Below are 23,455 nucleotides of genomic sequence, written 5' to 3' on the forward strand. Positions count from 1 at the left end.
TCGCCTAACCTAAAACACCACCCTCCAGAGGAGCCATCGATGTTGGCCGGAGAAAAATGCGGTCACGTTACCTTAACTCTTCTATGTTTCTTTCAACTTGCTCAGGGCCGGCCCTGAAGGAAACGTCCCCGAAACATCGAACTGTCGTTCCCAATTTCCCAGAAGCATTTCGATGACGTCTCCATATTCCTGGAAACGTTTGGGGGACGTCCCCATTGCGTTTCCGTCCACAAACCGTCCCAAAAATGGGTACCCATGACTCTAAGCCGTCCCCGTGCTTCATAGATGAATAAAATAATAATAATAATAATAATGTTTTACGAGTTTATAAGAGTTTTAAATTGTTGAGACACAACTAGACTTAAAGTGTCTTAGGTTATATGTTGTGGGTTAACTAAATATCCGTTAATCAATTGCCACATCACTGTCACGTCACAACTTGACCATTAACTAAATACTCGTTAACAATGTGTTGTGGGTTAGGGCTGGCATATCGTGTCAACCCGACCTGTTAAGACCCGAACACGATAAGACACGAACCCGAAACAGGTAAACATGACACGAAATTTTATCATGTCAGATTTTCCAAACACGAACACAAACCTGATAATAAATAGGTTACACGAAACGACCTGTTAAGACACGGGAAATTGACCAGCGTATCATACAACCTGTTAAGACACGAACACGACATGCTAAGACATGAACACGACCTGTTACTACATGTTTGATATTTAGCCATTTACAGGTCTTAAAAGGTATTGTATAATGGTCTTAAGTCTTAACAGGTCATATTGTGTCTAACATGACCTGTTAAGACACGAACATGCCATGTTAAGATACGAACACGATAAGACACGAAAACGAAATAGGTAAACACGAACACGACCTGTTATAGACACGAAACATGTTAACTTCGTGTAAGTTCGTGTCGTGTTGTCGTGTTATCGTGTTCGTATCAGAATTGCCAGCCCTACGGTTAACTAAACACCCAATACCATTAACTAAAAAAAAAAGAAAAAAGAAAAAAGAAAATGAAGGTGCAATGTAATTGATCTCACATCCTGGGCCCCACCATCCTCTTTGAAACAAGTTTGCACTTGGTCAAACCTGACCGGAATCGGTCAAACCCAATCTTTTGACTTCCTTCAACCAACCTGAATCGGTTTTTGAGGTGTGGGTGAAAAAGAAAAACCGATTTGTGCACCTCTAAATTGAGTCTGCCATAGTAATGAACAATAATAAAGTACCATTATTTAAACTGGATGTTTTCCCATTTCAATGCTCAGGTGACTGGAGTTCGTATCTGAAACCCAAACAATACTTCAGAACTCAGAAGGGTTATGTTTATTGTGGGTTACTCAAGAGGGCGAGATGAGTTGAGCAAGCTAGTGAGCTACAGCCCGAGCACGAAATCAAACGAGCCAACTCAACTTGGCTCAAAATCACTTGAAGATCTAAAACTTGAGCTCGATCCAACTTGTTTGTTTTTGAAATTTTGAAGATTTTATACATCTTACACGTATGGATAGATATAACAAAAAAAAAAGTTGGATGAATTTTTCCTATAAAAGTTAGGCTTCTTAAATGGACTACTTAACTTGAGCAAGGTCACCTTGGCTTGAAATTCAAACGAGCCAACTCAACTCATTTATTTACTAGCAAATTTCGAGTGAGCTTCACGTCAAGAGCTATTTTATCAGCCACAATGTTTACATGGAAGTTAAAACGAGTGAATGTTGTAAGATAGGTATGGTAAAAAATGTAAACCGACTCAATGAAGGTGTTAAAAGTATCCCTCCACTCTTTTATGCTTTGGTTTATCACTGGAAACCTCTTAAGACCATGATCGCATGTGAGCTTTGAACAACAGCCCTACAACTAAGAGGTCGTGGGTTCGAGCCCCATTGGAGACAATTAGAATACCATATATGGTTGAGCACGCTTGTTTACTAGATGCATATCAAGCGACTGCAGATATTGTTGTTACTGTAATGTAAATCTATACAGTGAGATCCTAACTTTTATACGTATATGTATATAGGCGTTCATTGATTCTTTCACATGTACTTGCAGACATGTTTATAGCTAGCTATACACAACTTATCAAGTATGAGAGAATATTACATTTATGAATCATCGAGCAACCGGCAGCTGTAAGCTACTTTCTGATGATTTTGGCTTCACAACAAACGGAAGTTTGATTTCTTGTGGGGTATTTTCCGGAGATGCCTCTTTAAAAGGTACTTCAAAAACAAGAGACTGGTATAAACAAACCTCATCTTCTTTGCAGTAGTATATCTGCACGAGCACATATATATCCGTGTTACTCAATGAGATAAATATTAATATTCTTTTTTCATAAACTTAGGCCTATGTAGCAAACATTATCTTAAACTGTAACAAACAACTGTGATGCGAAAGATATTGTTTTCTAGGAGAGTGCATACCTTACAACTAACCCTACTCGTGATAGGTGAAGGAGATGATCTTTTAATACGTAGAATGGCAGTTCCGTCTGGACCGAGATTCCCATCCAAAGGCTCAACAACCGCTGCATTTTCAGGATCAATATCCACGCTAAATTTGGAGCGTGCTTCCTGCATATTAATTAAAAGTTAAATTGACTCACGCACTAAGAGTAAATATGATTTGTTATGCGTTATAGGAGCCACTAAAAGTTAATGTGATTTCTTATGAATGTCAATTTACTTATGAACCATTAAAAGAGAGAACCTTTGAGAAATGATAGCCTTCTGGTACGGATATTGTAAGATTTAAGTTAGCCTCGTTGGATGAACCGCCATCAACTACAACTGTTTCCGTGTCAGCTGAAGTTCGCTTTCTAAGGCGCCTTGGAGATCTAGATTTTGGTGCAGGAGGCTGAACTCCTTTTAACTCAAGTGTAACAACTTGCGAGTCTTTTTTGTTGAGATCCAAATATCTAATCAGACTGTTGTTTGTATCAGCTATATATAGTCTCCCTGAGAGTTGTAAAAAGAAGAAAAAAACGAAGGTTAACGGTTAACCTCTTGTTGTTGAAGTTGCATCTAAAATATTTCAACCACTATATCGAAGCATGAAACAAGAAATGACCAAGAACGACTGTATCATGTCTTTCATCTCAACATATCATGATCTAGTTACATTATATTCGGTTACGATTCACCAAAACATGACGCACTACCGGACATAAATACAATGTCATGCAAGTTTTTGGAGGAACATATCACCTGTGTCATCTTCCACAAGTCCAGCTGGTTCTGACAGCTACAAAATACAACAAACAAATAATTAATGTAAATATAAAAGCTTGCTTCAACTTAAAATTGGGTCATAAGTCACCGAAAATGTATTCAAATGCTAACAAACTCTTAAAAAGATCTACTAAAAAAGATAATTATTTTAATGGTATATTCTTGTAAACATACATGACACAATAATTATTAAACTTTTTTTAAAAGACAGCATCTGTTGGCGATCAACCCAACCTGGCCCATATAAGAAAATACATTTCGGGAAGCGTAAGCGTAACTGTGCCTTTCATTATAAACTTTATGCAATAATAATGCGTGAGGTTTATGTAAGCACTTGTTTACTAACCTGAGCTGATAAAGCTGCTCCGTCTTTAAAGCCAGCTTTCCCGGTGCCTGCTATTGTACTTACCTTTTTGGTAGCTGGATCTAGCTTTTTTATCTACAATCATGTGAACATTCGCAGCCTGAACTAAATCATTTGTTCATGGTGCCATTTGACAGATAAAAAATACAATAGTGAACTTCACAAGTTTCATTGATAGTGTTGGCAAAAGGACAATCGGATTCATGTAATGTATATGACAGCCAAAATCGTTATACGTAAATAAATACTGCCTTTATTACGAACAGCGTATACAGTATTGTTTTCCGGCTTAGCGTACCACTTCAACTTTCGTAAACAAATGATTTTGTATTATTGAAAGTAACTGCCGATGACAAAAGGCTTTTTATATACAAATTTACTCACCATTTGAAAACAGTAGCTCTCCAACTTGATAAAAATCAAGTCCAAACTAATTAGATGTTCATAAAAATATAATTTATTTGGCAGTATTTCTATCATATATTCAATTTTAAAGTTAAAATGTAGCTTCTTTGACTACAAAAGTCAAATGTGCAAGAGATGGAACAGCTGTAGTGGCAAATTTACCCTTTAAACAGTTTATCATGTCCTTTACGTACCTTGTGGTTATACGAATCTGCCACATAAATTTGACCATCTTTTCCACATAAGACTCCTAACGGGTGTTGAAGAAGCACTTCAGAACCAACTCCGTCATGATCTCCAAACTATAACAGAAATAAAGTTTATAATAATCAATATTCAATAGCAATGCATATGCAAGGGCCACATAATCTAGATGTACAGATGGATCAATTTGGAATACAAACCATTAATATTAAAAGTAAAATCAAATTAAAAAACATAACACGAAGAAAACAGGTCAAATAGGTTAAAAGGTCCACAGCATAAACAACTGCTATAACCTCTAAATAGTTTTCGTAATCATATTTGATATATTTGAAAAAGAGAGAAAAGTATTTCTGGTTTAATAAACCGGCCCGTTTCGACTGGGCCCTATACTGACCCGTCAACATGTGACACCCATAGTGCATTGAAGATATACCTTGAACAAATTGTCTGAAAATACTGGATCACCACCAACTAGTAGTCTTGATCCACCTGTTTGAAGATTGAGTGCCCGAATGGAGCTACTCTCACTGTCCGCAATATATGCCTCTTTCACATCTACAATAGAAACAGTCAACCCACAATTCAGGCTGAGAATCTTTGCAAAAACGTATAAATTGAATATATAGTAAATAATTACCCGGAGATAACGAAAGTCCAGATGGCTGTGCAAATGATGTTGTCGAAGAGCTGTCTCAATTGAAAGAAAAAAATAAAAAGAAAAACAGCTGGAAATAATAAGAGAATGAAGAGAAAAAACACAAAGAAAAAAATGTGGATAAGTTGAATAAGTGAAGCAGGTGAGGTGGCAATTTCAACGCATTAACTTATGAACGGGTCAAATTAGGTTACGTTTTATCGTGAATTATAAAAATTATCTTAAAAGGAAACCAGTCAACAAGGTCAAACTGGTGAAAGGAGGCCTAAAGTGTCTTTGATGCATAGAATCTCCTAATCATTTTGTTAAAAAGTTAGATCATTACTGGAATAATGATATATTTATGGAAGCATATTTGATGCACTATTTTTTTATAAACGAATTAAGAAGATATTGGACGAAATGTGTTTCAAAAGGCCCATCCATTTTGCCACCTCTAACAAATAGGTATGCCCAGATGATACATAACTGAGGACTATACAGTATACACCCCCATGTGTACTCTATATATTACCTTGACCCGTTTAAGTTTCTCTCATAACCGTCACCACTAAAAGCGCGTGTAACTCCATCTAGTGTACTATGCACCCAGATCTGATGTTGCCCAGCCATTGCAATGTACACAGTCTGGTTTGCAGGCTCAAAGCACACATCCCAAGGAGAGTTCAAGAGCTGAAAATCATCATCATATTTAGCTTAAGAGCATGCCTATATGTATCCACTAGTTATAATACTAGCGCTTTCACGTATTACAGATGACGTGTTACTGATAAGACCCCAAATTAATTATTATTATTACTATAACTTAATTATTAAAATGTGTGATTATGATAAGACTAATGCTCATTAATCTTGCCTGACTGGTTCCTTTTCCTCCCCCTTTATAATCTGAACCTTTGGTACCGTTTCCAGCCAGAGTCTGCACACTCTCGTTCACAAAATCAATCACCCTACAAAACCAAAAATATGTGGTATTCAGTAGCAACAAATATTTTGTCTTTAAATTAAAGTATGCAACATGATCCCTTAATGATGGTATCCATTTAATACACACGCACACACACACACACACACACACACACACACACACACACACATATATATATATATATATATATATATATATATATATATATAGGGGAGGGATCATGAGAAACTTCTCTTTGTGAGAAAACTTTATCTAACCATTATTAAATCCTAAACTCTAAACCCTAATCCCTAAGAAATAAACCCTAAACCCCAAAAAACTAAACCCTAAAGGCTAACGCCTAAAAGCTAAAGCCTAACCTCTAAAAATTAAACCCTAATAACTGAACCGCAGAAAAAATTCAACACAAATATCAATCGTTTGATAGAGTTTTCTCGAGTTTTCTAACAAAGATAGAGTTTTCAACACATATATAGTGATGACGCGCAGACAGAAAGCTTAAAGTAAGGGCAGACTAAGTTTCAAGGCACTCTTCCATGATATAGCAGATTCCAAACTGAAAGTTGACCAAAAAAGAATAGAAAAAATGAAGGTACAACTAGTTTATTATACTACCTCAAAGCATGGTTCTCCGTATCTGCAACATATAGTAGATTTTTAGTGGCGTTGTATGCCAGACCCTACAAAAACACGGAAACAAAAGCAATTACTCTTTTCGCATCAACAAAAACATGGTGGAATATGAAAGCCGAAATACATTGATTAAACCACAGCCAATTAAAGAAATTAAAAGAAAGTGTAATGTTGTGTCATGTGTGTGAGGTTGACCTGCGGGCGGTTGAACATTGCAGTGTCAAAGTTGCCATCACGTAGACCTTCTTCTCCGGTGCTCCCAACTTGAACTAGAAAATTCCCATCCAGATCAGTTACCACCTGGATTTCAGTCCAAATTACATTTGTTAATTTGAAGATATAGCACAGTCACTGGTATAGACCATGACTAGCATCCGATTAATTGCTAGTCGGAGGTTCACCGAGTAAATACTCGGCCAGTTAATCGCTAGACGGTCATCGGCGGCCCTAGACGGTCCTAATCGGCCAAAAACCGGCGGTTCCGGACAAATTCCGGCCATTTTCCGGTCAAATCTTGTAAATCTCGGTGATTAATCTTGTTTACTTAAAAAAATAAGCTAATGAGGGGTTAAAACTTGTCTTGCTAAAAAAATTACACATAAAAATGTGTGCTTAGAGCATTCACATCCATTCCATCAAATGTTGTGAGTGGAGTGTTTATAATATAAAGAGTATAAAAAGTGGTTGTGAGTGGAGGAGAGAGAAAACGTTACTGTTCATCTGTGTATTTGAGGGGACACTGTTCACCCCCTATAATTTTTTAATATATTTTGAAAGTGATTGTGAGTGGAGGAGAGAGAAAAGGTAATGATAAAAGTATAAAAAATATTATTTAATTGAAAAGGAGAGAGAAAATGTAGTGTTTTTTAGTGTAATTTAGAGTGAAAATATGGTGGAATGGATGTGAATGCTCTTATATATATTAAATTGAAGATTACCTATATAAATCTCAATCCGGTTAATCTGATTAATCTCGATTGATCCCAATTAATCACTAGTCTGTACCCCACAGGCCGACTAGCGCCTAGCGATTCTTACAACAATGGTATAGACAGAGAAAGGTAACCTACTATTCGGTTATGGTTACTGTCTGAAATGAAGAGGCGTTTGTTGAATACGTCAACCGCCAGCTTGCCGGGAAACTTTAGTGGTGACTTTAACAACCTAGGATCATTGTCCTTTTCCAAGTTCAGAGGAATTGGTGTGCTGTCCAATAACTTCCGTTTGCCGTAATATAATAGAGCTGCCTCCACTAAATCATCAAGATCCTTTTGGGGTCGGATCATGTAAACATAATGAAAGATAAAATTACCACTTCAAAGTTCAAAAACATATCTTATTTGTTCATGTTATGGAAGCTAATCTATGTAAATATCTAACTTTAGAGTTTTTTAATCTATGTAAATATCTAACAAGAAGTCAATACCTTGCGTCGGCCTTCACCTGCCAGCTGTGCAAGGAGTTTACCAGTTGGCCCAATAATAGCAAATGTCGGCCATGAATTTATACCTAATTCTCTCCACATATACATGTCTCCGTCATTAACAACCTGGTTCAATACGATAGTCGCAGATTTACTTGCAATAATGATTACTGAAAATGATGTACTGCATTACCAAGTTCAATCTAATAGCTTACTGGATGAGTTATTCCATATCGTAGTACAGCATTCCGGATTGCTTCCAAGTCTTTCTCATTGTCAAACTTGGCAGAATGCACTCCAACGACAGTAAACTAAAAAAAACAAAAAAAAGAAAATGTTAATAATTATGTAACTATATACATATATAGAAAAAGTGTATCGTACAAAATGCCTTAACGTACATTGCGTACGCGATTAGAAATCGCATGTTATACACAAACCCGGACATGTCTTAATCGCATGATTTACAAACTCGGACATATCATAATTGCACGTTATATATCAAAATCGCATGGCTGACAAACCCGGACATGTGTATAAACTCGCATGGCTCTTAAACTCGGACTCCGCAAAAAATGGTTGTTCGCATGTTATATACAAATCGCGTACGCAATGTACATTAAGGGATATTGTACAATAACCGGCCTCTATATATATATATATTACTTTTCTCACACTAAAAGGAATTTGACATAACTTACTGGCATGTCTTTGTACTTCTTTTCCAAAAACTCTAGATCGGGGAGCACGTGCATACAATTTATACAACAATAGGTCCAAAAGTCCAGCAGAACCACCTTTCCTTTCAAATCCTGTTAAAAAACAACACACCTTTAACATTTGTACATAACACTTGTGCTTCTACTATTGTGACTACACGGAAAAGTAACTAATCATGCTTTTTCACTTTAAGCATAAAATTGCATCTTGAATATTATATTCAAGAACAAAGAAGCAAAGGTTTCGCATTTAGCAAACAGCTTTGTCGAAAGATTCTTAGTACTTATATGTTTTAATATACTTATCAAATACATAAAAACGGAATCGATCCATGTGAAATGTATTACCCTACGTAGCTGAAGAGGAGCTGTGTTTAGCCAATCAAGTTTCGATGGAAACTCTGGGACTTGTGTCGTGTTTCCCCTTTCAAGTTTCACAACACAAAAAAGCTCAGCATTTGGAAAATTTAGAATGTGGAAGCTCTAATAATTAATGAAAAGCATCCAAGCAAGCAAAAGGCATTCTTATTTACTTGCTTTCTACATCTGCTATATAATTGATAAATTGCTGGATTCTTGAGGAACGAGTTCCGTCTGCATACCAACATAAACCAACTCGGAAATTAACGCAATATGCATTTCTGCATTATGTTTTATCAGATTGTGAATGCACTAATATCACAACATTAAATATAACCAAAAAACGATCCATACGATCACAGATTCAAACCTCCGCTCTGTCCAAAGGGTGGGCTACTGCTCCCAAATAACAAGTTCCATATAGCCTTCGGAGATGCATATTGCATAGCCTGCGATAACCCAAAGTTATAAAACAGTTCTGGAGATTGTGAACCTCCGAAATAGTAGTGGCAAAATGGGCAGATTGGTAAAAGGTCATTTTTAGTTAAAATAAAAAAACAGGTCAGCGTGGGTTGGAACGATCCCACAAACACATGTTTTCTATAAAAATTATACTTAAATAATTAATGTGTTAAATACGATTAGCAAAAAATATATTCTTCTAATAACCATCTAGCTTTTTTAGTAAAGCAATTTTAGGAGGTTTTATGTAGGGGCCAGGGGTGAGCAATAACCGAATTGTTCACCAAAACCGAACCGAAATTAACCAAATATCGGTTATGAGTTTTCTTTGTACCCTCGGTAAACCGAACCGAACCATTCACATTTTCATATATTTTTGGCTTTTATACCTCCATTTCATGTTTTGTACCTACATTTAATGTATTTATACTTCCATTTCATTTATTTATACCTCCATTTTATGTATTTATACATCTATTTCATGTACTCATACCTCCATTACATGTAGTTCTAAGCAAAAAAATTAGCCCAAGTTTGGTTTCGGTTATTAACCAAAATAACCGAATCAAACCAAAAACCGAAAAAATAACCGAATAAACCCGATTAACCGGAAACTGAATGGTTAATAAAATAGATTAACCGATGACTTTGGTTTTAGTTTCAGTTTCGGTTAATGCTAATAACCAAACCGAACCGTGCACACTAGGGGTGTTCATCGAATCGAATAACGAATTTTCGAATTAATCGAGTCGAATTTTTCGAATTTTTATTGCCTGAATTCTTATTCGATTCGATTTGTATTCGAAACTCGAATTCTAATAAATTCGATTTAATGCAAATTCACCCTAAACAATAAATTATTTTACTTTAATTTTTTAAAACTACTCCAAACTAATTATATTTAACATAAAATATACTAATCTGCAAAATTAATTAACTATCAATATGTCAAAACACCAAAATTTAGAAGATAGGTTGGTTACTGGTAGCGATTTGAGTTAGGTAAAAAATTAGAAAGAAGTAGCATGGGCTATTTGTCGTTAGGTTTGGTAATGTTACAAATAATAAACTTATCACTTATGGATGTCATTCATACTTTGGCCCAAATTTAGAAGTTATATGTGTGTGTGTATATATATATGTGTGTGTGTATATATATATGTGTGTGTGTCTATATATATATATTAAAAATTATATATAAACTGAATTCGAATTTCAAATCGAATTGAAAATCATAAATTCGTATTCGATTCCAATTCGATTACTGGACTCGAATATGAATCAACTCGACGTCGAACCTTGATTATCGAATTCGAATTTAGTCGAATTTCGAATTTTTCGAATCCGAATCCGAATCGAATTCTGAACACCCCTATTTTTATGCATTGATTTACACTTTGGATGACTTTCAGCTTGTTGACCCATTTCGTTCATAGTTAATCTTTTAGGTTAACCAGTTTCCGGTTAGAGATAAAACACAAGCTAAATTGACTCATTCATGTGTCAAAACCGCCACATGAATTGACTCATAAATTGATTCACTTCTAGGTTTGGTTTCTCCCTTCGTAACTCCTACCTTCATGTTTGTAGCTGTAAAATAGAGACAAGATAGTGCGATTCCCAGGCTTCCATATCTTATAATTTGCCGCCGAGAACCCTGCAACCTGTTTATGGATTAGTTCTGCAGCCGCTATATTGAATAGCCTTTAGCATAAATCAAACAACTAACAGAAGCAACACAACTTCCATAACTAAAGCCGCTTGTCAGAATCGCTGGCTTAATATACGCACTTCAATAAAAATTTAAAAAAGAAGTGAAGATAATAGATCTTTTTATCCGAAATGAACGCATGTTCATTTAAAAGCATCATAAATTGACCCATTAGAGTTTTACATTGAGTAAAATGCCATTTTTCGTCCCTGAGGTTTGGCCAGTTTTGTGACTTTCGTCCAAAGGTTTGTTTTTCCGCATCTGGATCCAAAAGGTTTGAAATCTTGCCATTTTCATCCAGCTCGTTAACTCCATCCATTTTTCTCCGTTAAGTCAGGGGTATTTTCATCTTTTAAGTTAACTTAAAGGGCAATTCAGTATTTTAAATACTTGTACATTATGCTAAATGCTTGTACATAATATGAAAAAGACCGAATTGCCCTTTAAGTTAACAAAAAGGCAAAAATACCCCTGAATTAACGGAGAAAAATGGATGAAGTTAACGAGCTGGGCGAAAATGGCAAGATTTCAAACCTTTTGGATCCAGATGCGGAAAAATAAACCTTTGGATGAAAGTCACAAAACTGGTCAAACCTCAGGGACCAAAATAGCATTTTACTCGTTTTATTTTTTATGGAACCGTCTTACCTGCCAACATTGGAAACCGTATCATTGGTAGAATATGCATCTTGAAATGAGCCACCCTCTGTATTTGTCTTGAGCACAGATGACGTTTCTGCAATGTACAGTCATCAGGGACCACATAAGGCCAAATAATTAATCAAACGATTGATTGTATATCAAATAACTAGAAAATAAAATCATTAAATCACAGAGCAAACATACAAATAACTGATCATGCAATCCTCAGGTTAGTTCAGCAGAAAAGAAGAAAACATCAAATGTAAGGAACATCCATTACAAAACATAAACAAGTCTTGTTTACTGAATGAAAAGTAGCATCAACATTGAAAAAGTAGCATTAATGATTTGAATGAAAAATGAAGTTACAATATCATTTTCAGAACTACATACTACTGTAACTAGAGCCACCATCAAGAATATCTTCAAGTGAAATATTTCCTATGTTCTTTCTGATTAGTGATGGTTTAGCTTCCTTTAAGGTATCTTCAGACAATGTTGTTGTCACAGCTATGCATCTGCAATAAGAATAAGCCCTCAAGGTTATGCTTAATATACAAGAGACATAGATGGGAATATGGGTGGGTTAGATAGATAATTCTAGAAACGCGGTTCGGATCGAGAACCTAAGATTAGTGTTTGATCTAGTTCAAAGACGGAAGTTTCGAGATAAGCAACTCAAATTGATAGAATAAACGTGATACGCACGAACCGGCACCGATCATATTCATACCGAAAGAGTTTACATCGTTTAGACCGAGAGAAATCAAGTGTGATTTCTCCTCTCTCTCAATACTTAATGACTCATACGATTGAACATGTATTTATAGGCCTTACCATTTGTTTGAACCTTTCAAACGAATAGGATACATTCGATTGGCCCTTTCAAACGATTGTCACATTCGTTTGACCTCAGTCAAAAGAATGTCTCATACGTTTGAACCATGTTCAATCGATTACACACACATATTCATTACAGACTCAATCTAGCCTATTCGTATAGTAACCGACACACAAATATGCATTAACAATAATGGGTCAGAACAGGAAAATTATACACAGTGTGGCTTGGTTCATCAACACTTTTTTTTTTCTTCTTTTAGTTTCCAAGAGTAATAATATATTAAATATAATAGCAAAAACTATACTATCAAAATTAAAGTTTAATTTTTGAGGTTAAAGCATTCAAATACACTTGACTCATTCAACCTGTTTAACCGATTGCTGAGAAAATAGAACATAAATCGATCAATATTAGATAAACGGGTCATTCCATGCATCTAGGAGACAACGTAAACTAAGAGTATTTAAGTAGAAATTATGTGGTCATTCCAAATCAAATTAAGTGCATGTTAAGTGAATATGTGCGGGCAATCAACTAAATAACTTGAAATGAAAAACGATCACACTTTACCTCATTTGTGCAGCTTGGGCAGCTTGCACTCCAGCTAGTGCATCTTCAATTACAAGACACTGAAATAATAAGTGAGAATAGTAAAAAGATTGAAGAAAGCAAACCTTTATTTGAGCAAGGGTAAAAATATCAATGTGCTTAAATGATGAACTTCAACTCAATTTTCTAGGCAAGAAATTTAACCCTACATTGAAGCTTACGTGGGAAAAGAATATGTAAAATACTGGAAATTTTCAAGTCAAAGCATGTAATTACGAAGATATATCATAGTTATCAATAGCGAATAGCAGACGATAGCGACAACTACCTATACGCTACGTAACAATAGCGATGAAATAGTAGGCGCTATTTCTTGTTTAGCGATACACTAGAAAACAAAATTAGAAATATTTTACAAGTATATTTTATAAAAAATCCGGTAAATATGGAAGAGAATACGCTTCTTTTTTCAATCCTGAAACAAAAACCCTAAATACGCTTCTTTTTTCAATAGCTATCTATATTTATCAAAAAAACCTAAATCCGCTATTTAGTTGCTAACCATCATATAGCGACATACTCCCGCTTCGCTACACTATTCGCTATAGGGAGCACTATGCTCACTATTAACAACTATGAGATATTATTAGATATATGACCATCATATATATCAATCCAAACTTTCGAACTTAAGTAAGGGAATAGAATATTATAACCTGAATTGATACCATGAAGAAATAAAAAAGATAAATTGCCTATAACAACAAGTTTACCTCACTTGGGGGGACATTCAAAATCTTCGAGGCAGCTATGAATATGTCAGGAGCAGGTTTCAAGTTTTCAAAAGCATCAGCAGACACAATCGCATCAAACCTGAAATGGTGAAACTAAGATGAGCTGGTAAAAGTAAAACTTAAGTCAAAAGGGTCAGTTTTAATGACGAAAACTTACATTGACAATGATAAGCCAGCAGCAGCTAAGTTTGCGTCAACTTTGATCCTGTCAGCACTAGATGCTACCGCTACTTTGAGGCCACTTTTTTTACACTGTAAATATCATAATAAGAAGATATATCACTGAAGTAAAAAGTAAAAAATATCAAACTTGTATTTGTTGGTCCAAGAATACCTCAGTAATAAGTTCAAGTGCACCAGGAAAACCTATTCCAGAATTTGGTTTTGCATACTGCATTATATATCAAAATTCGACATTAGCTAAACAGCATGCAAAACGAAAACATTTACTTTTGGACGAGAAAGTACAAAATCTTCTCAAGCAAACTAACATATACGAATTGATGGTCTTATTTAGATATATCCATCTTAAAAGAGGGGAAAATGCTGCAGTTGAATCACCTTATCGAGATATATCTCAAAAAACCGCTTCTTAGCCGCCTCAGGATTAAAATCTGCAACACCCTTTACTTTAGCAACTCCACCAAGAAAGTTTGCTTCACCTGCTCCGAAATTTAAAATACTCAAATATGGACCAAAAGTGTGGGATTGTAAAAGACAAGTTAAGGATTAATGGATCTACTCTGAGTACAAGAAAATACATAATTATCGCAAAGCAAAAAACTTTAAAGCTAGTGCTTTCCATTTCAAATAAATATATCCTATCAGGCTATCACATTTTTCAGTACACATACTTTTTTCTACTGTGCAATACTTGTACATTTTAATCCAGCTACTGTCTTGTTGACCTTTGTTATTTCTAAAGCCAAAAGAAGCATGCTTGATGTCTTAAGTCATAGGCTCATAGCCACCTAAGTGTCAGTTAGGAAAATTATACCAAAAAGAAAGCATCACCCCTTACATCCCGGTATAATGTAGGTGCTAGAATCCTTGATTGTTTTTCAGGCTGTCAGCCAATATAGATATTACGCTTCTTCATAATAGAATTAACAAAGAACTTGACTGCCCATACAACTTTGTATAAGGGTTTGGCTGGTTATTACAAAATGTTTGGATCAAAAAGTTAATAAATTCTGATTATTCCAATGAACAAAAAATTAATCTTAACTCCAGATTTTGTCAAATGAGGAGCAAAGAGAAAATGCTTCTAAATAGCAACATATTTTCACTCCATTAACTTAACTTTTAATAATTTAACCAGTGTACTCTTCAATATTAATTTCAGCTAACTAGACAAAAAGAAAACCAGTGATGTGTTGGAAAAGCTGACAGTTCTGATACGGTACATAGAGGATAACCATCTAAATCTAGGGGTGTGAATTTCTGCCGAAAACACGACACGAACCTAACACGAAATTCGTGGGTTTAGGTTTAGTCTAAACGGGTTCGGGTCAGTTTCAGGTTGAACCCGCGAACCCGTTTAGCTAAACGGGTCGGGTTCGGGTCAACCTGGTCAGGTTGGCGGGTTGACCCGTTTAACCCCTTTATATTATATAATATTTTTTTACAATATGTTTTATGTTATAAATTAAATTGGGTATGTATTTTATGCTATAATTATAACACAGAAAAAGAAATTCATATAAGATTTTATAATTTAAATGTAATTGTATTATATATATTTGTGTTTTTTAAGTAAACTTTAAATTTCATACATTAATTTCTGTAAAAAAATTAAAAACTAAAAGTTTTCGGGTTAAACGGGTCGTGTTCGGGTCAACCTATGAATATTCAGGTCGGGTTCGGGTTCATTGGTATGACACAATTTTCGGGTTCGGGTCGGGTTCGGGTTCGTATACAATTTTCGGGTTCGGGTCGGGTTGAACCCGCCAACCCGCGAACACGACCCGTTTAGCACCCCTATCTAAATCCATATAGAGACAGCAAAAAAAACTCAATGGAAAACCCGAAACCAGTAATGGGACGGGTATTCAGTACGAGACTAGTTTCAAAAAATTTCACAGGTATAGTACATGTATGGTATTAGTAAAAATGAGACCAATTACCCGAAACATACATACATAGTACATAAGGATGGCAAACAAACCCAAAACCAGAAACTATTAGGACCGGTAATGGGACGGGTATTCAGCATGGAACTAGTTTCAAAAAATTTCACAGGTATAGACTGTATAACAATGACTTAAAAACCGGTTTATACCGGCCGGTTGAACCAGTTAAACCGGATGTCGGAAGCTTGGCCGGCACGAATCATAACGGTAAACTGAGGGAACGACAAAGAAGTTGTACCACCGGTAAATTAGGTTTAAACCGGTATACAGGTACCGGGTCAAAGATTAAAATTTGGACTTTTAATCTTTTATAGGCCCAAAAAGGTGACGGTTTACTTTCCTAGTAAACCTAACGCCCAAAAAGGTACCAATAGTGAATTTTTGGATTATTTTTTATTATGGATTAACTTTTGGAATATTTTTTTCTCATGAAATGATGTAGTTTTGAATTATTTTTTGAGTAAAAATTGTATTTATGGATTTATAGGGTTAATTAGTCAACCCATTTGAACCGCCCCATACAACCCGGTTCAACCGGTTAAACCATTTCTGAGCCTAACCCGGTACGCTTTAAAAACCGGTTTTTAAAACATTGCTGTGTAGTACAGGTATGGTATTAGTGATTGCCACACTTACCCAAACCATATTTGTAAACATTTTCTTTTCATTTATAGTTTCATTTGTCATTAACTAATAGATTTTTTTTTTCAAAAAATAATATCATTTTCATTAAAATGCCAAAGTAACAAATTACAAACAAGTGGCAGGTAAACGGGCAACAAGCTGCGCCCCAACCCCCTTTTGAATTGCAAAACCAATCCTACTAAAGACAAAACGACCCTTAAAGGTTGAGAGATTACTATTCACAACCCGTTGGACCTGTTTAGGAATTCCACTGGCCTATGGGGCTAGGGAACCAAATGTATATTTCTAATAGAATAATCAGTTAATTTCTAATTTATATTTCTATTTTCATTAAAAATAAACCTAAAATAGTAAGAATCCTAACTAAAAATCCCAATGCTAAGTTTTAACAAACTAACCGTTATACCAACAGATGAAGTAATTATTATACATACAAACATATAAAAAAAAGCATACCAGTGCCCATAAAGGGAACAAAATCTTCAACAGTAACCTGAACCCCCATTTCCGCAAACACATCGACGCCAGCCAGCCTTGAAGCCTCTTCACTGTTGCACAACACGCCATCCATATCGAACAAAACCGCAGACACCTTCGCCCACTCACTTCTCACTTTCGCCTCCACATCCATATCTTCCTTCACACTAGCCCTAACCGTCAATCCGGACCTGCCGGTTCCACTACGCGAGAGTACAATCAATTTAGAGTGACATCGGAGATTAATATTAGCTTTACTGAAGCTTCTTGATGTCGATAACAATGTCGTGATTTTAGATGATGAAGATGAATGAAGCGGATTTGCTAACAGCTTCAAGGACATTGTGTATGTGTGTGTGTGTGTGTGGCGGGGAGGGAGAGTGTGAGTTTTTGTGGATCAAGTGTTTGGTGAAGTTATGGTTTAAAAAGTTTGTGGGGATTGCTAATTGATTGCTAGACTATTGGTGGTGTGGCAAAACTAGTCCTTTAAGCTAATCCAAACACTTTTTTTAAAAAACTCCTTTTCAAAAAGTCCTTTTCCCAAAAGTCCTTTTCCAAAAGTCTTTTTTAACTATAATAAGCTTAGCCAAACATGCCCTAAAAGTGTGTATGGAGTAATTAGAGGAGAACAGTATGATAGAATAGGTGAACAATTTGATATAAATCAAGAATATGATAGAATAGATGAACAATTTCATATCCTCGAAATCACTGTTCAAAGGCTCCAATTGTTGTAGTGATTCGTTGACGTGTTCCTTGTAGGTGTCGAGTTCAGCTTTTAGTGCTTCAACATTGGTGGTGTATTGAGCTATTGATGTTTCAACATCTTCAATACGTTTGTCCATACTTGCAACCAGGTCTTTGGACATTTCTCTGGACATTTCTCGAGTCTTTCTTCCACCTTTACGAGTGTCGTCACGTCCCCGGGTTTCATCTCCAGCGCCCTTGGTTGTGTGTTGCATCTTTTCTAATTCAGACATCTCCACCGGATCGAACGTAGCTCTGATACCACTTGTCACGGAGTGATTCTTTAACTCTCGTGCGACACTTAAAATACTTCGTAGTTAAGCCTTTGAGTTGGGTTTGATAAAGTATGGCAGCAGAAGTCTTTGGTTGTGTGATCACAAGAGTTTTCCTTCTTGTATTGGTTTGGCCTCTAGAGTTGCGATGTGTACCTAAGGTGCTCCACATGATCTTGTTGTATACCTTTTTCAACTGCATAATGTTAGCGAAGAATCAACGACTTACCTTTCCGAAAGTACCAGTACACTTCTACTAAGCAAGTTATCAAACCACAAGCGAGTCAATCCATTCAGTATATGAACAAACATATGACATCATACCGACATCAAAAACATGTTTTACCTCCACATATATGGTCAAATGGAAGTGATAATCCGGATCACATAGCCCGTCTTGAAGATATTTTCATATTCGAAGATCAAACTAAGCTATCATGGTAAAAATTTAGTATGAGTGTTGGGTTTATATAGAAGGTATATGTCATTTTATTGGTTATAACGTGACTATAATAGGCTGTTTTATTGACCATAATTCACCAAAGTGTAACAAGGATCTCATGTCGCCCCAACCGGTACATATAATAGTGAACATGGACAACATAATCATCGCTTCCATAAAAAAAGGTGCATACAAGGGTGTAAATATGACCTCAGGTTTGTCTTCCTAAGCAAGTTGTACCCTCACAACCTTCGATGGCTCCTTTTGAATGTCCGCGTTCATGAGCTCTCTAAGTTGTAGGAAGTTTTGCCTTACAAATCTCTACGCTAAAGTATATGTGGGAGAAGGTTGACTTGGTAGAGGGTGACTAGGTGTGGGATGTATGGGTCATGATATAGGGGAATCCTTATCTTGTGAAACATTCTCTCAATCATGAATTCACTTTCTGTACAACATGGTCTAAATGGGAGTGTATGATCATACCTGAGGTGGCTAATCAAAACACCATTTCACGAATTGTTGCGTATATGACACTATAACAAACGTGTGGTAGATGATTCTAGGTAGCAATTTAAAGCTCATACACGATAGTTGAAGTTTAGACATAGCAATTGCTAAGATTAAAACACAGTTAGTCTCACTATAGGAAAGGGTTATCGTGAATTCTTTAATATGAGACTAAGCATATGGTTTATAGGAGATAATAAGTAAATGAGAGTGAAAAAATGAATGAATGCACTTGGTTTGAGCAATGATGTACTTGTGTTACCTTTGTGCTACACAGGTACGAGGCTTAGAGATCTCGAGTATCCCAATATTTTATTTTGGGAACCCTAATCTTACCTAGTCAATTCTTACTTGTCTTGTGAGTAGAGGTGGCAAAATCAACCCATACATTCAACTTTGGGTTAGGATGGGTATTATTTTTGTAGTAGATGGGTTAAGTTGGGTTAACAAAAAATGTTAAATGGGTCAAGATGGGTAACTTTAAAAAATAACAAAATAACATATGGGTCAGGATGGGTTTTCTAGCAGGGTTGAGATCCTATACAAACAGTGCTAATTATAAGAACCGTAAGAACAGATCTGAACCATTAATAATTTAAATCAAGGGTTGATATTGATTATAAATAAAACCCTTATAATTAAAAATTACTATTAACAAATTAGGGGTAATTTTGTAAAATTGCTATTCATTTGACCATTTTCCATTAAATACAAATTTCACCAAGGTTTTTAAAACTAAAATAACTTTTATATGCTTCATTATTTAAAAAAAAATATATATATCATAAAATCAAGTATTTTTTTATCTTTAATATGAGTACCATATTGCTATACTTTTTTTGTATTTATGAAAGTGATTTTTAAAAAAAGTTAACAAAAGGTGTTTTAAATTGTGCTGATAACGTGCTGATTATGTGTTAATTACAAAATAATACAAACAAACACCAAAAGTAGATATAATCAGCACATCTGGTGTGCTGATAATGGAGAACGATTGAGGATGTTGTGCTAATGTCGTTTATGTTGATAATGGAGAACGATTGAGGACGATGTGCTGATAATGAAGAACAATTAAGGATGTTATGCTAATTATATAGTGTTGTGCTGATTATATTTTTTGTAATTATTTTTAATTAGTTATAAATATATATGATCAAAAGGTCTAAATTACCCCTAAACTATTTTTTTATTGATGGACACTTGTCAATTATATGTTGATTCTTATAATTCTTACAAATTTAAGTGTTTGTATTTGATCCCACTCCTTTTCTAGCATTCGTTTCATTACTACTCTGCTTTCCATTTGAATCTACCTCATTGCTTGCGTTCTCTCTCTCTCTCTCTCTCTCTTAATTTCCCCCAAATCTCGTCAAAATGGGAGTTGAGAAACCAAAGGCAATCGGCGGTGTGTGGCCGACGATCAAGCCGTTCGTTAATGGCGGAGCTTCTGGTATGCTTGCTACATGTGTCACCCAGCCTATTGATATGATCAAGGTGTGTCGTCTATCACTTTATCCACTGTAATTTTCGCATTTCTAGTTCTTAATATGAGTTTAGATCTGTTTGTAAGATGTAGATCGGACTCTCGTAGGTGTATTGTTCGATTTGTTCAGCTCATTTGTGATAGAGTTGTAGAAACTTGTAGGTGTTAGATCTTATATTAGGTTTTCACTGAACATGGAGTTGAAAAGCGCTGTAGCTCTTATAAAAGGGTTCTGCATGAAAGGCTTGATGAATGAAGCAGATAAGGTGTTTGATAAAATGCTTCAAAGAAAACAAGCACCCACTGAAGTTGTTTATAATGTTCTTGTACATGGCCATTGTAAAGGCGGGCCGCGGGAACTTGAGGAAATCTTTTAAGTTATATAAAGAGGTGGTGAGTCATGGATATATGCCGCACACTGCAACTATTATCGCATTAGTAAAAGAGCTTGTGAAAGGTGAAATGACTGTTGAGTCGAGTGAAGTTACGAACAAACAATTGTGTGTTGAGAAGTTGTAAGGTTACGGATGCTGAGGTGGCAAAGGCTCTTGTTGAGATAAACCAAAACAAGGGAACATGGATGCAGTGTTTAAGATTCTTTCTGAAAAGGCTAAGGATGGACTTCTTCCAAATAGTGGGAGAACTGCTTATCTCAATGATCATCATTATTTTGCCATTTTTTGTCATAATTTTTTTGTATTTTAGGGGATTCATCTTGCTTATGTGTGTACATATTACATGTAATGCATTCTAATGTTATAACATATAAATTTTGACTATATAACCATTTGCATGGATGTCCATGATATATATATGTGTGTTGTGTACTTGTGTGTTTGCCACTCAAGTTTTAGTTGTCTTGGTCACTTTCATCTGGTATTGCATTATGTGTGTGTAATTGAATGATCATATTGAGTAGGGTTGATCAACAAGCAATTTTAGTCGAATTGTAGAAACTTGTAGGTGTTAGATCTTATATTAGGTTTTCACTAAAAATTTGATGGTACAAGTACGGTTCGGTACCGGTACCCTTGGTTTAAAAAAGCGCGAAGCGCTCCGAAGCGTTTTGGTTCCAAAAGCTTTAAGCGAAGCTTCAAGCGCGAAGCGAGAGCTTCACGTATACGAAGCGCTCCATATTATATATAATTATATATAATGTTAATTATATATATATGTATAAAAAATAGCTATCCATATTATATATATGTATTTTATAATGTTAATTTTGTACTTTTATGCATAAATTAAAAAGTTTAAGGACCAAATGTAAACTACTGAAGATAGAGGGGGTTAAATGTTTAAATAGACAAACTATCTTTACACTTTTTAAGTAAAAAGTTAGAAGTTTTAGGGACTGAATGTAAACTAATGAAAGATAAGAGGGGTTAAATGTTTAAAAACCTTAACTTATAAAAACCCTAAAAACCTAAAATACATATACGCAGCCGTCACCGTCAGCATCTCTCTTCTTCTTCCCCCTTCTTCCTGGTTTCCGGCTGAAAGCAACTCCGTCGCCGGAATTTGTAGCCGGATTTCACATAGGAAGTCGCTATACCGTCGCTATAAGGTCGATATGTACCTTGTAAAGACTGTTGGGCTTAAAAAATGGCCCAAATGGTGACCTGATTGGCTGGAGCGTCGCTTCACAGCTTCAACGCTTCACCGCTTAAAGCTCGCTTCAGGTCGCTTCATGTAATGCATCGCTTCAGAGCCAAAAAAGCGTTTTTCCGATCGCTTCATCGCTTCATCGCCTCAAGCGCGCTTCAAGCGCGCTTTTTTAAACCAAGCCGGTACCCGGTACCAAATGAAGTTTATCGTGACGTACAATCTTCAAAAAGCACGGAACCTTTTTTTTTAACTTTTTTTATTTTTTTATTTTTTTTTTATTTTTTTTATTTTTTTTAAATCTTTTGATTTTTTTTATTTTTTTAGTCTTTTTTCAATATTTTTGATTTATTAATTTTTTTTTAATTTTTTGATTTTTTTATTTTTTTTTAATTTTTATTTATATTTTTAGCCTATCATGCCCAAATCCATCTTGACAAAAACCCATCTTGACCTAAACCCATCCTAACCCATTTCTTAATAAACCCATTCTAACCCAAACCCATTCCAACCCATACCCATCCTAACCCATTACCCAAACCTACCCAACCCACCCATTTTGCCACCCCTACTTGTGAGCAGTGGTGAAGCTTGAATTTTTCGGCCGGGGGAGGGGGGGGGCGAATAAAACTACTGAGCGAAAAATTCGGGGGGCGGGCGCCCCTCCCCGCCCCTCTTATCCTTCGCCCCTGCTTGTGAGAAAGAAACTGCCTTCTTCCATGCAATAGTCTGACTTAGCTTTGGGTGTGGTGGCATGGAACCATGGACGTGCTCCATCTAACTGAACTTCTCTCTTCTATGTAATCACCTTTTTTGTTGTTAGGGCTAACTTGCTTTATTAAGCTTTGTTTTATATTGCCATTATCAAAAAGTTCTTACGAAGCAACTTTTTCCAAGTAAGATTAAACAATCTTACCTTAGGTGTGACGAACTTATCTAATCTCAATTAACTAGCTTAGCTAAAGCTATCTTTAACATGACAAACTTAGTTACTCTTACTTATCTTGCATAAGATTAAGTAACGCTTCTTCGTTCATGTCACTCGTCAACACGCGCTACCTAATTTTACCTAATTTTTATTTTTGTGGGGAATATTATTTGGTGACGTGGATATAGTCAATGTTTTAAAAACCAGTTCAAACTCGCCGGTAGTACCGGTTGAACCATCCAGTAGAACCGGTTAAACCACCCA

General features: G+C 35.7%; 1 protein-coding gene across 1 annotated transcript; it reads right to left on the reverse strand.

The window, feature by feature from the left end:
• Positions 1 to 1,930: 1,930 nt before the first annotated feature.
• LOC110878639 (protein SUPPRESSOR OF QUENCHING 1, chloroplastic) lies at positions 1,931 to 17,602 on the reverse strand. Its single transcript, XM_022126980.2, has 29 exons — positions 17,187 to 17,602; positions 14,515 to 14,615; positions 14,288 to 14,344; positions 14,111 to 14,205; positions 13,933 to 14,032; positions 13,181 to 13,239; positions 12,160 to 12,284; positions 11,773 to 11,860; positions 10,990 to 11,077; positions 9,322 to 9,400; positions 9,125 to 9,185; positions 8,940 to 9,015; positions 8,574 to 8,684; positions 8,088 to 8,183; positions 7,876 to 7,998; positions 7,520 to 7,717; positions 6,645 to 6,749; positions 6,432 to 6,496; positions 5,745 to 5,838; positions 5,403 to 5,560; positions 4,871 to 4,920; positions 4,667 to 4,788; positions 4,221 to 4,328; positions 3,604 to 3,696; positions 3,234 to 3,270; positions 2,737 to 2,984; positions 2,451 to 2,600; positions 2,092 to 2,301; positions 1,931 to 2,041 (listed from the first exon to the last, which is right to left on the reverse strand). The coding sequence occupies exons 1-28, from the start codon at positions 17,548 to 17,550 to the stop codon at positions 2,137 to 2,139; spliced, it is 3,216 nt and encodes a 1,071-aa protein (XP_021982672.1). The 5' UTR covers positions 17,551 to 17,602; the 3' UTR covers positions 1,931 to 2,041; positions 2,092 to 2,136.
• Positions 17,603 to 23,455: the final 5,853 nt, after the last annotated feature.

The sequence above is a fragment of the Helianthus annuus genome, chromosome 9, assembly GCF_002127325.2.
Source record: "Helianthus annuus cultivar XRQ/B chromosome 9, HanXRQr2.0-SUNRISE, whole genome shotgun sequence".
Classification (NCBI taxonomy): domain Eukaryota; kingdom Viridiplantae; phylum Streptophyta; class Magnoliopsida; order Asterales; family Asteraceae; genus Helianthus; species Helianthus annuus.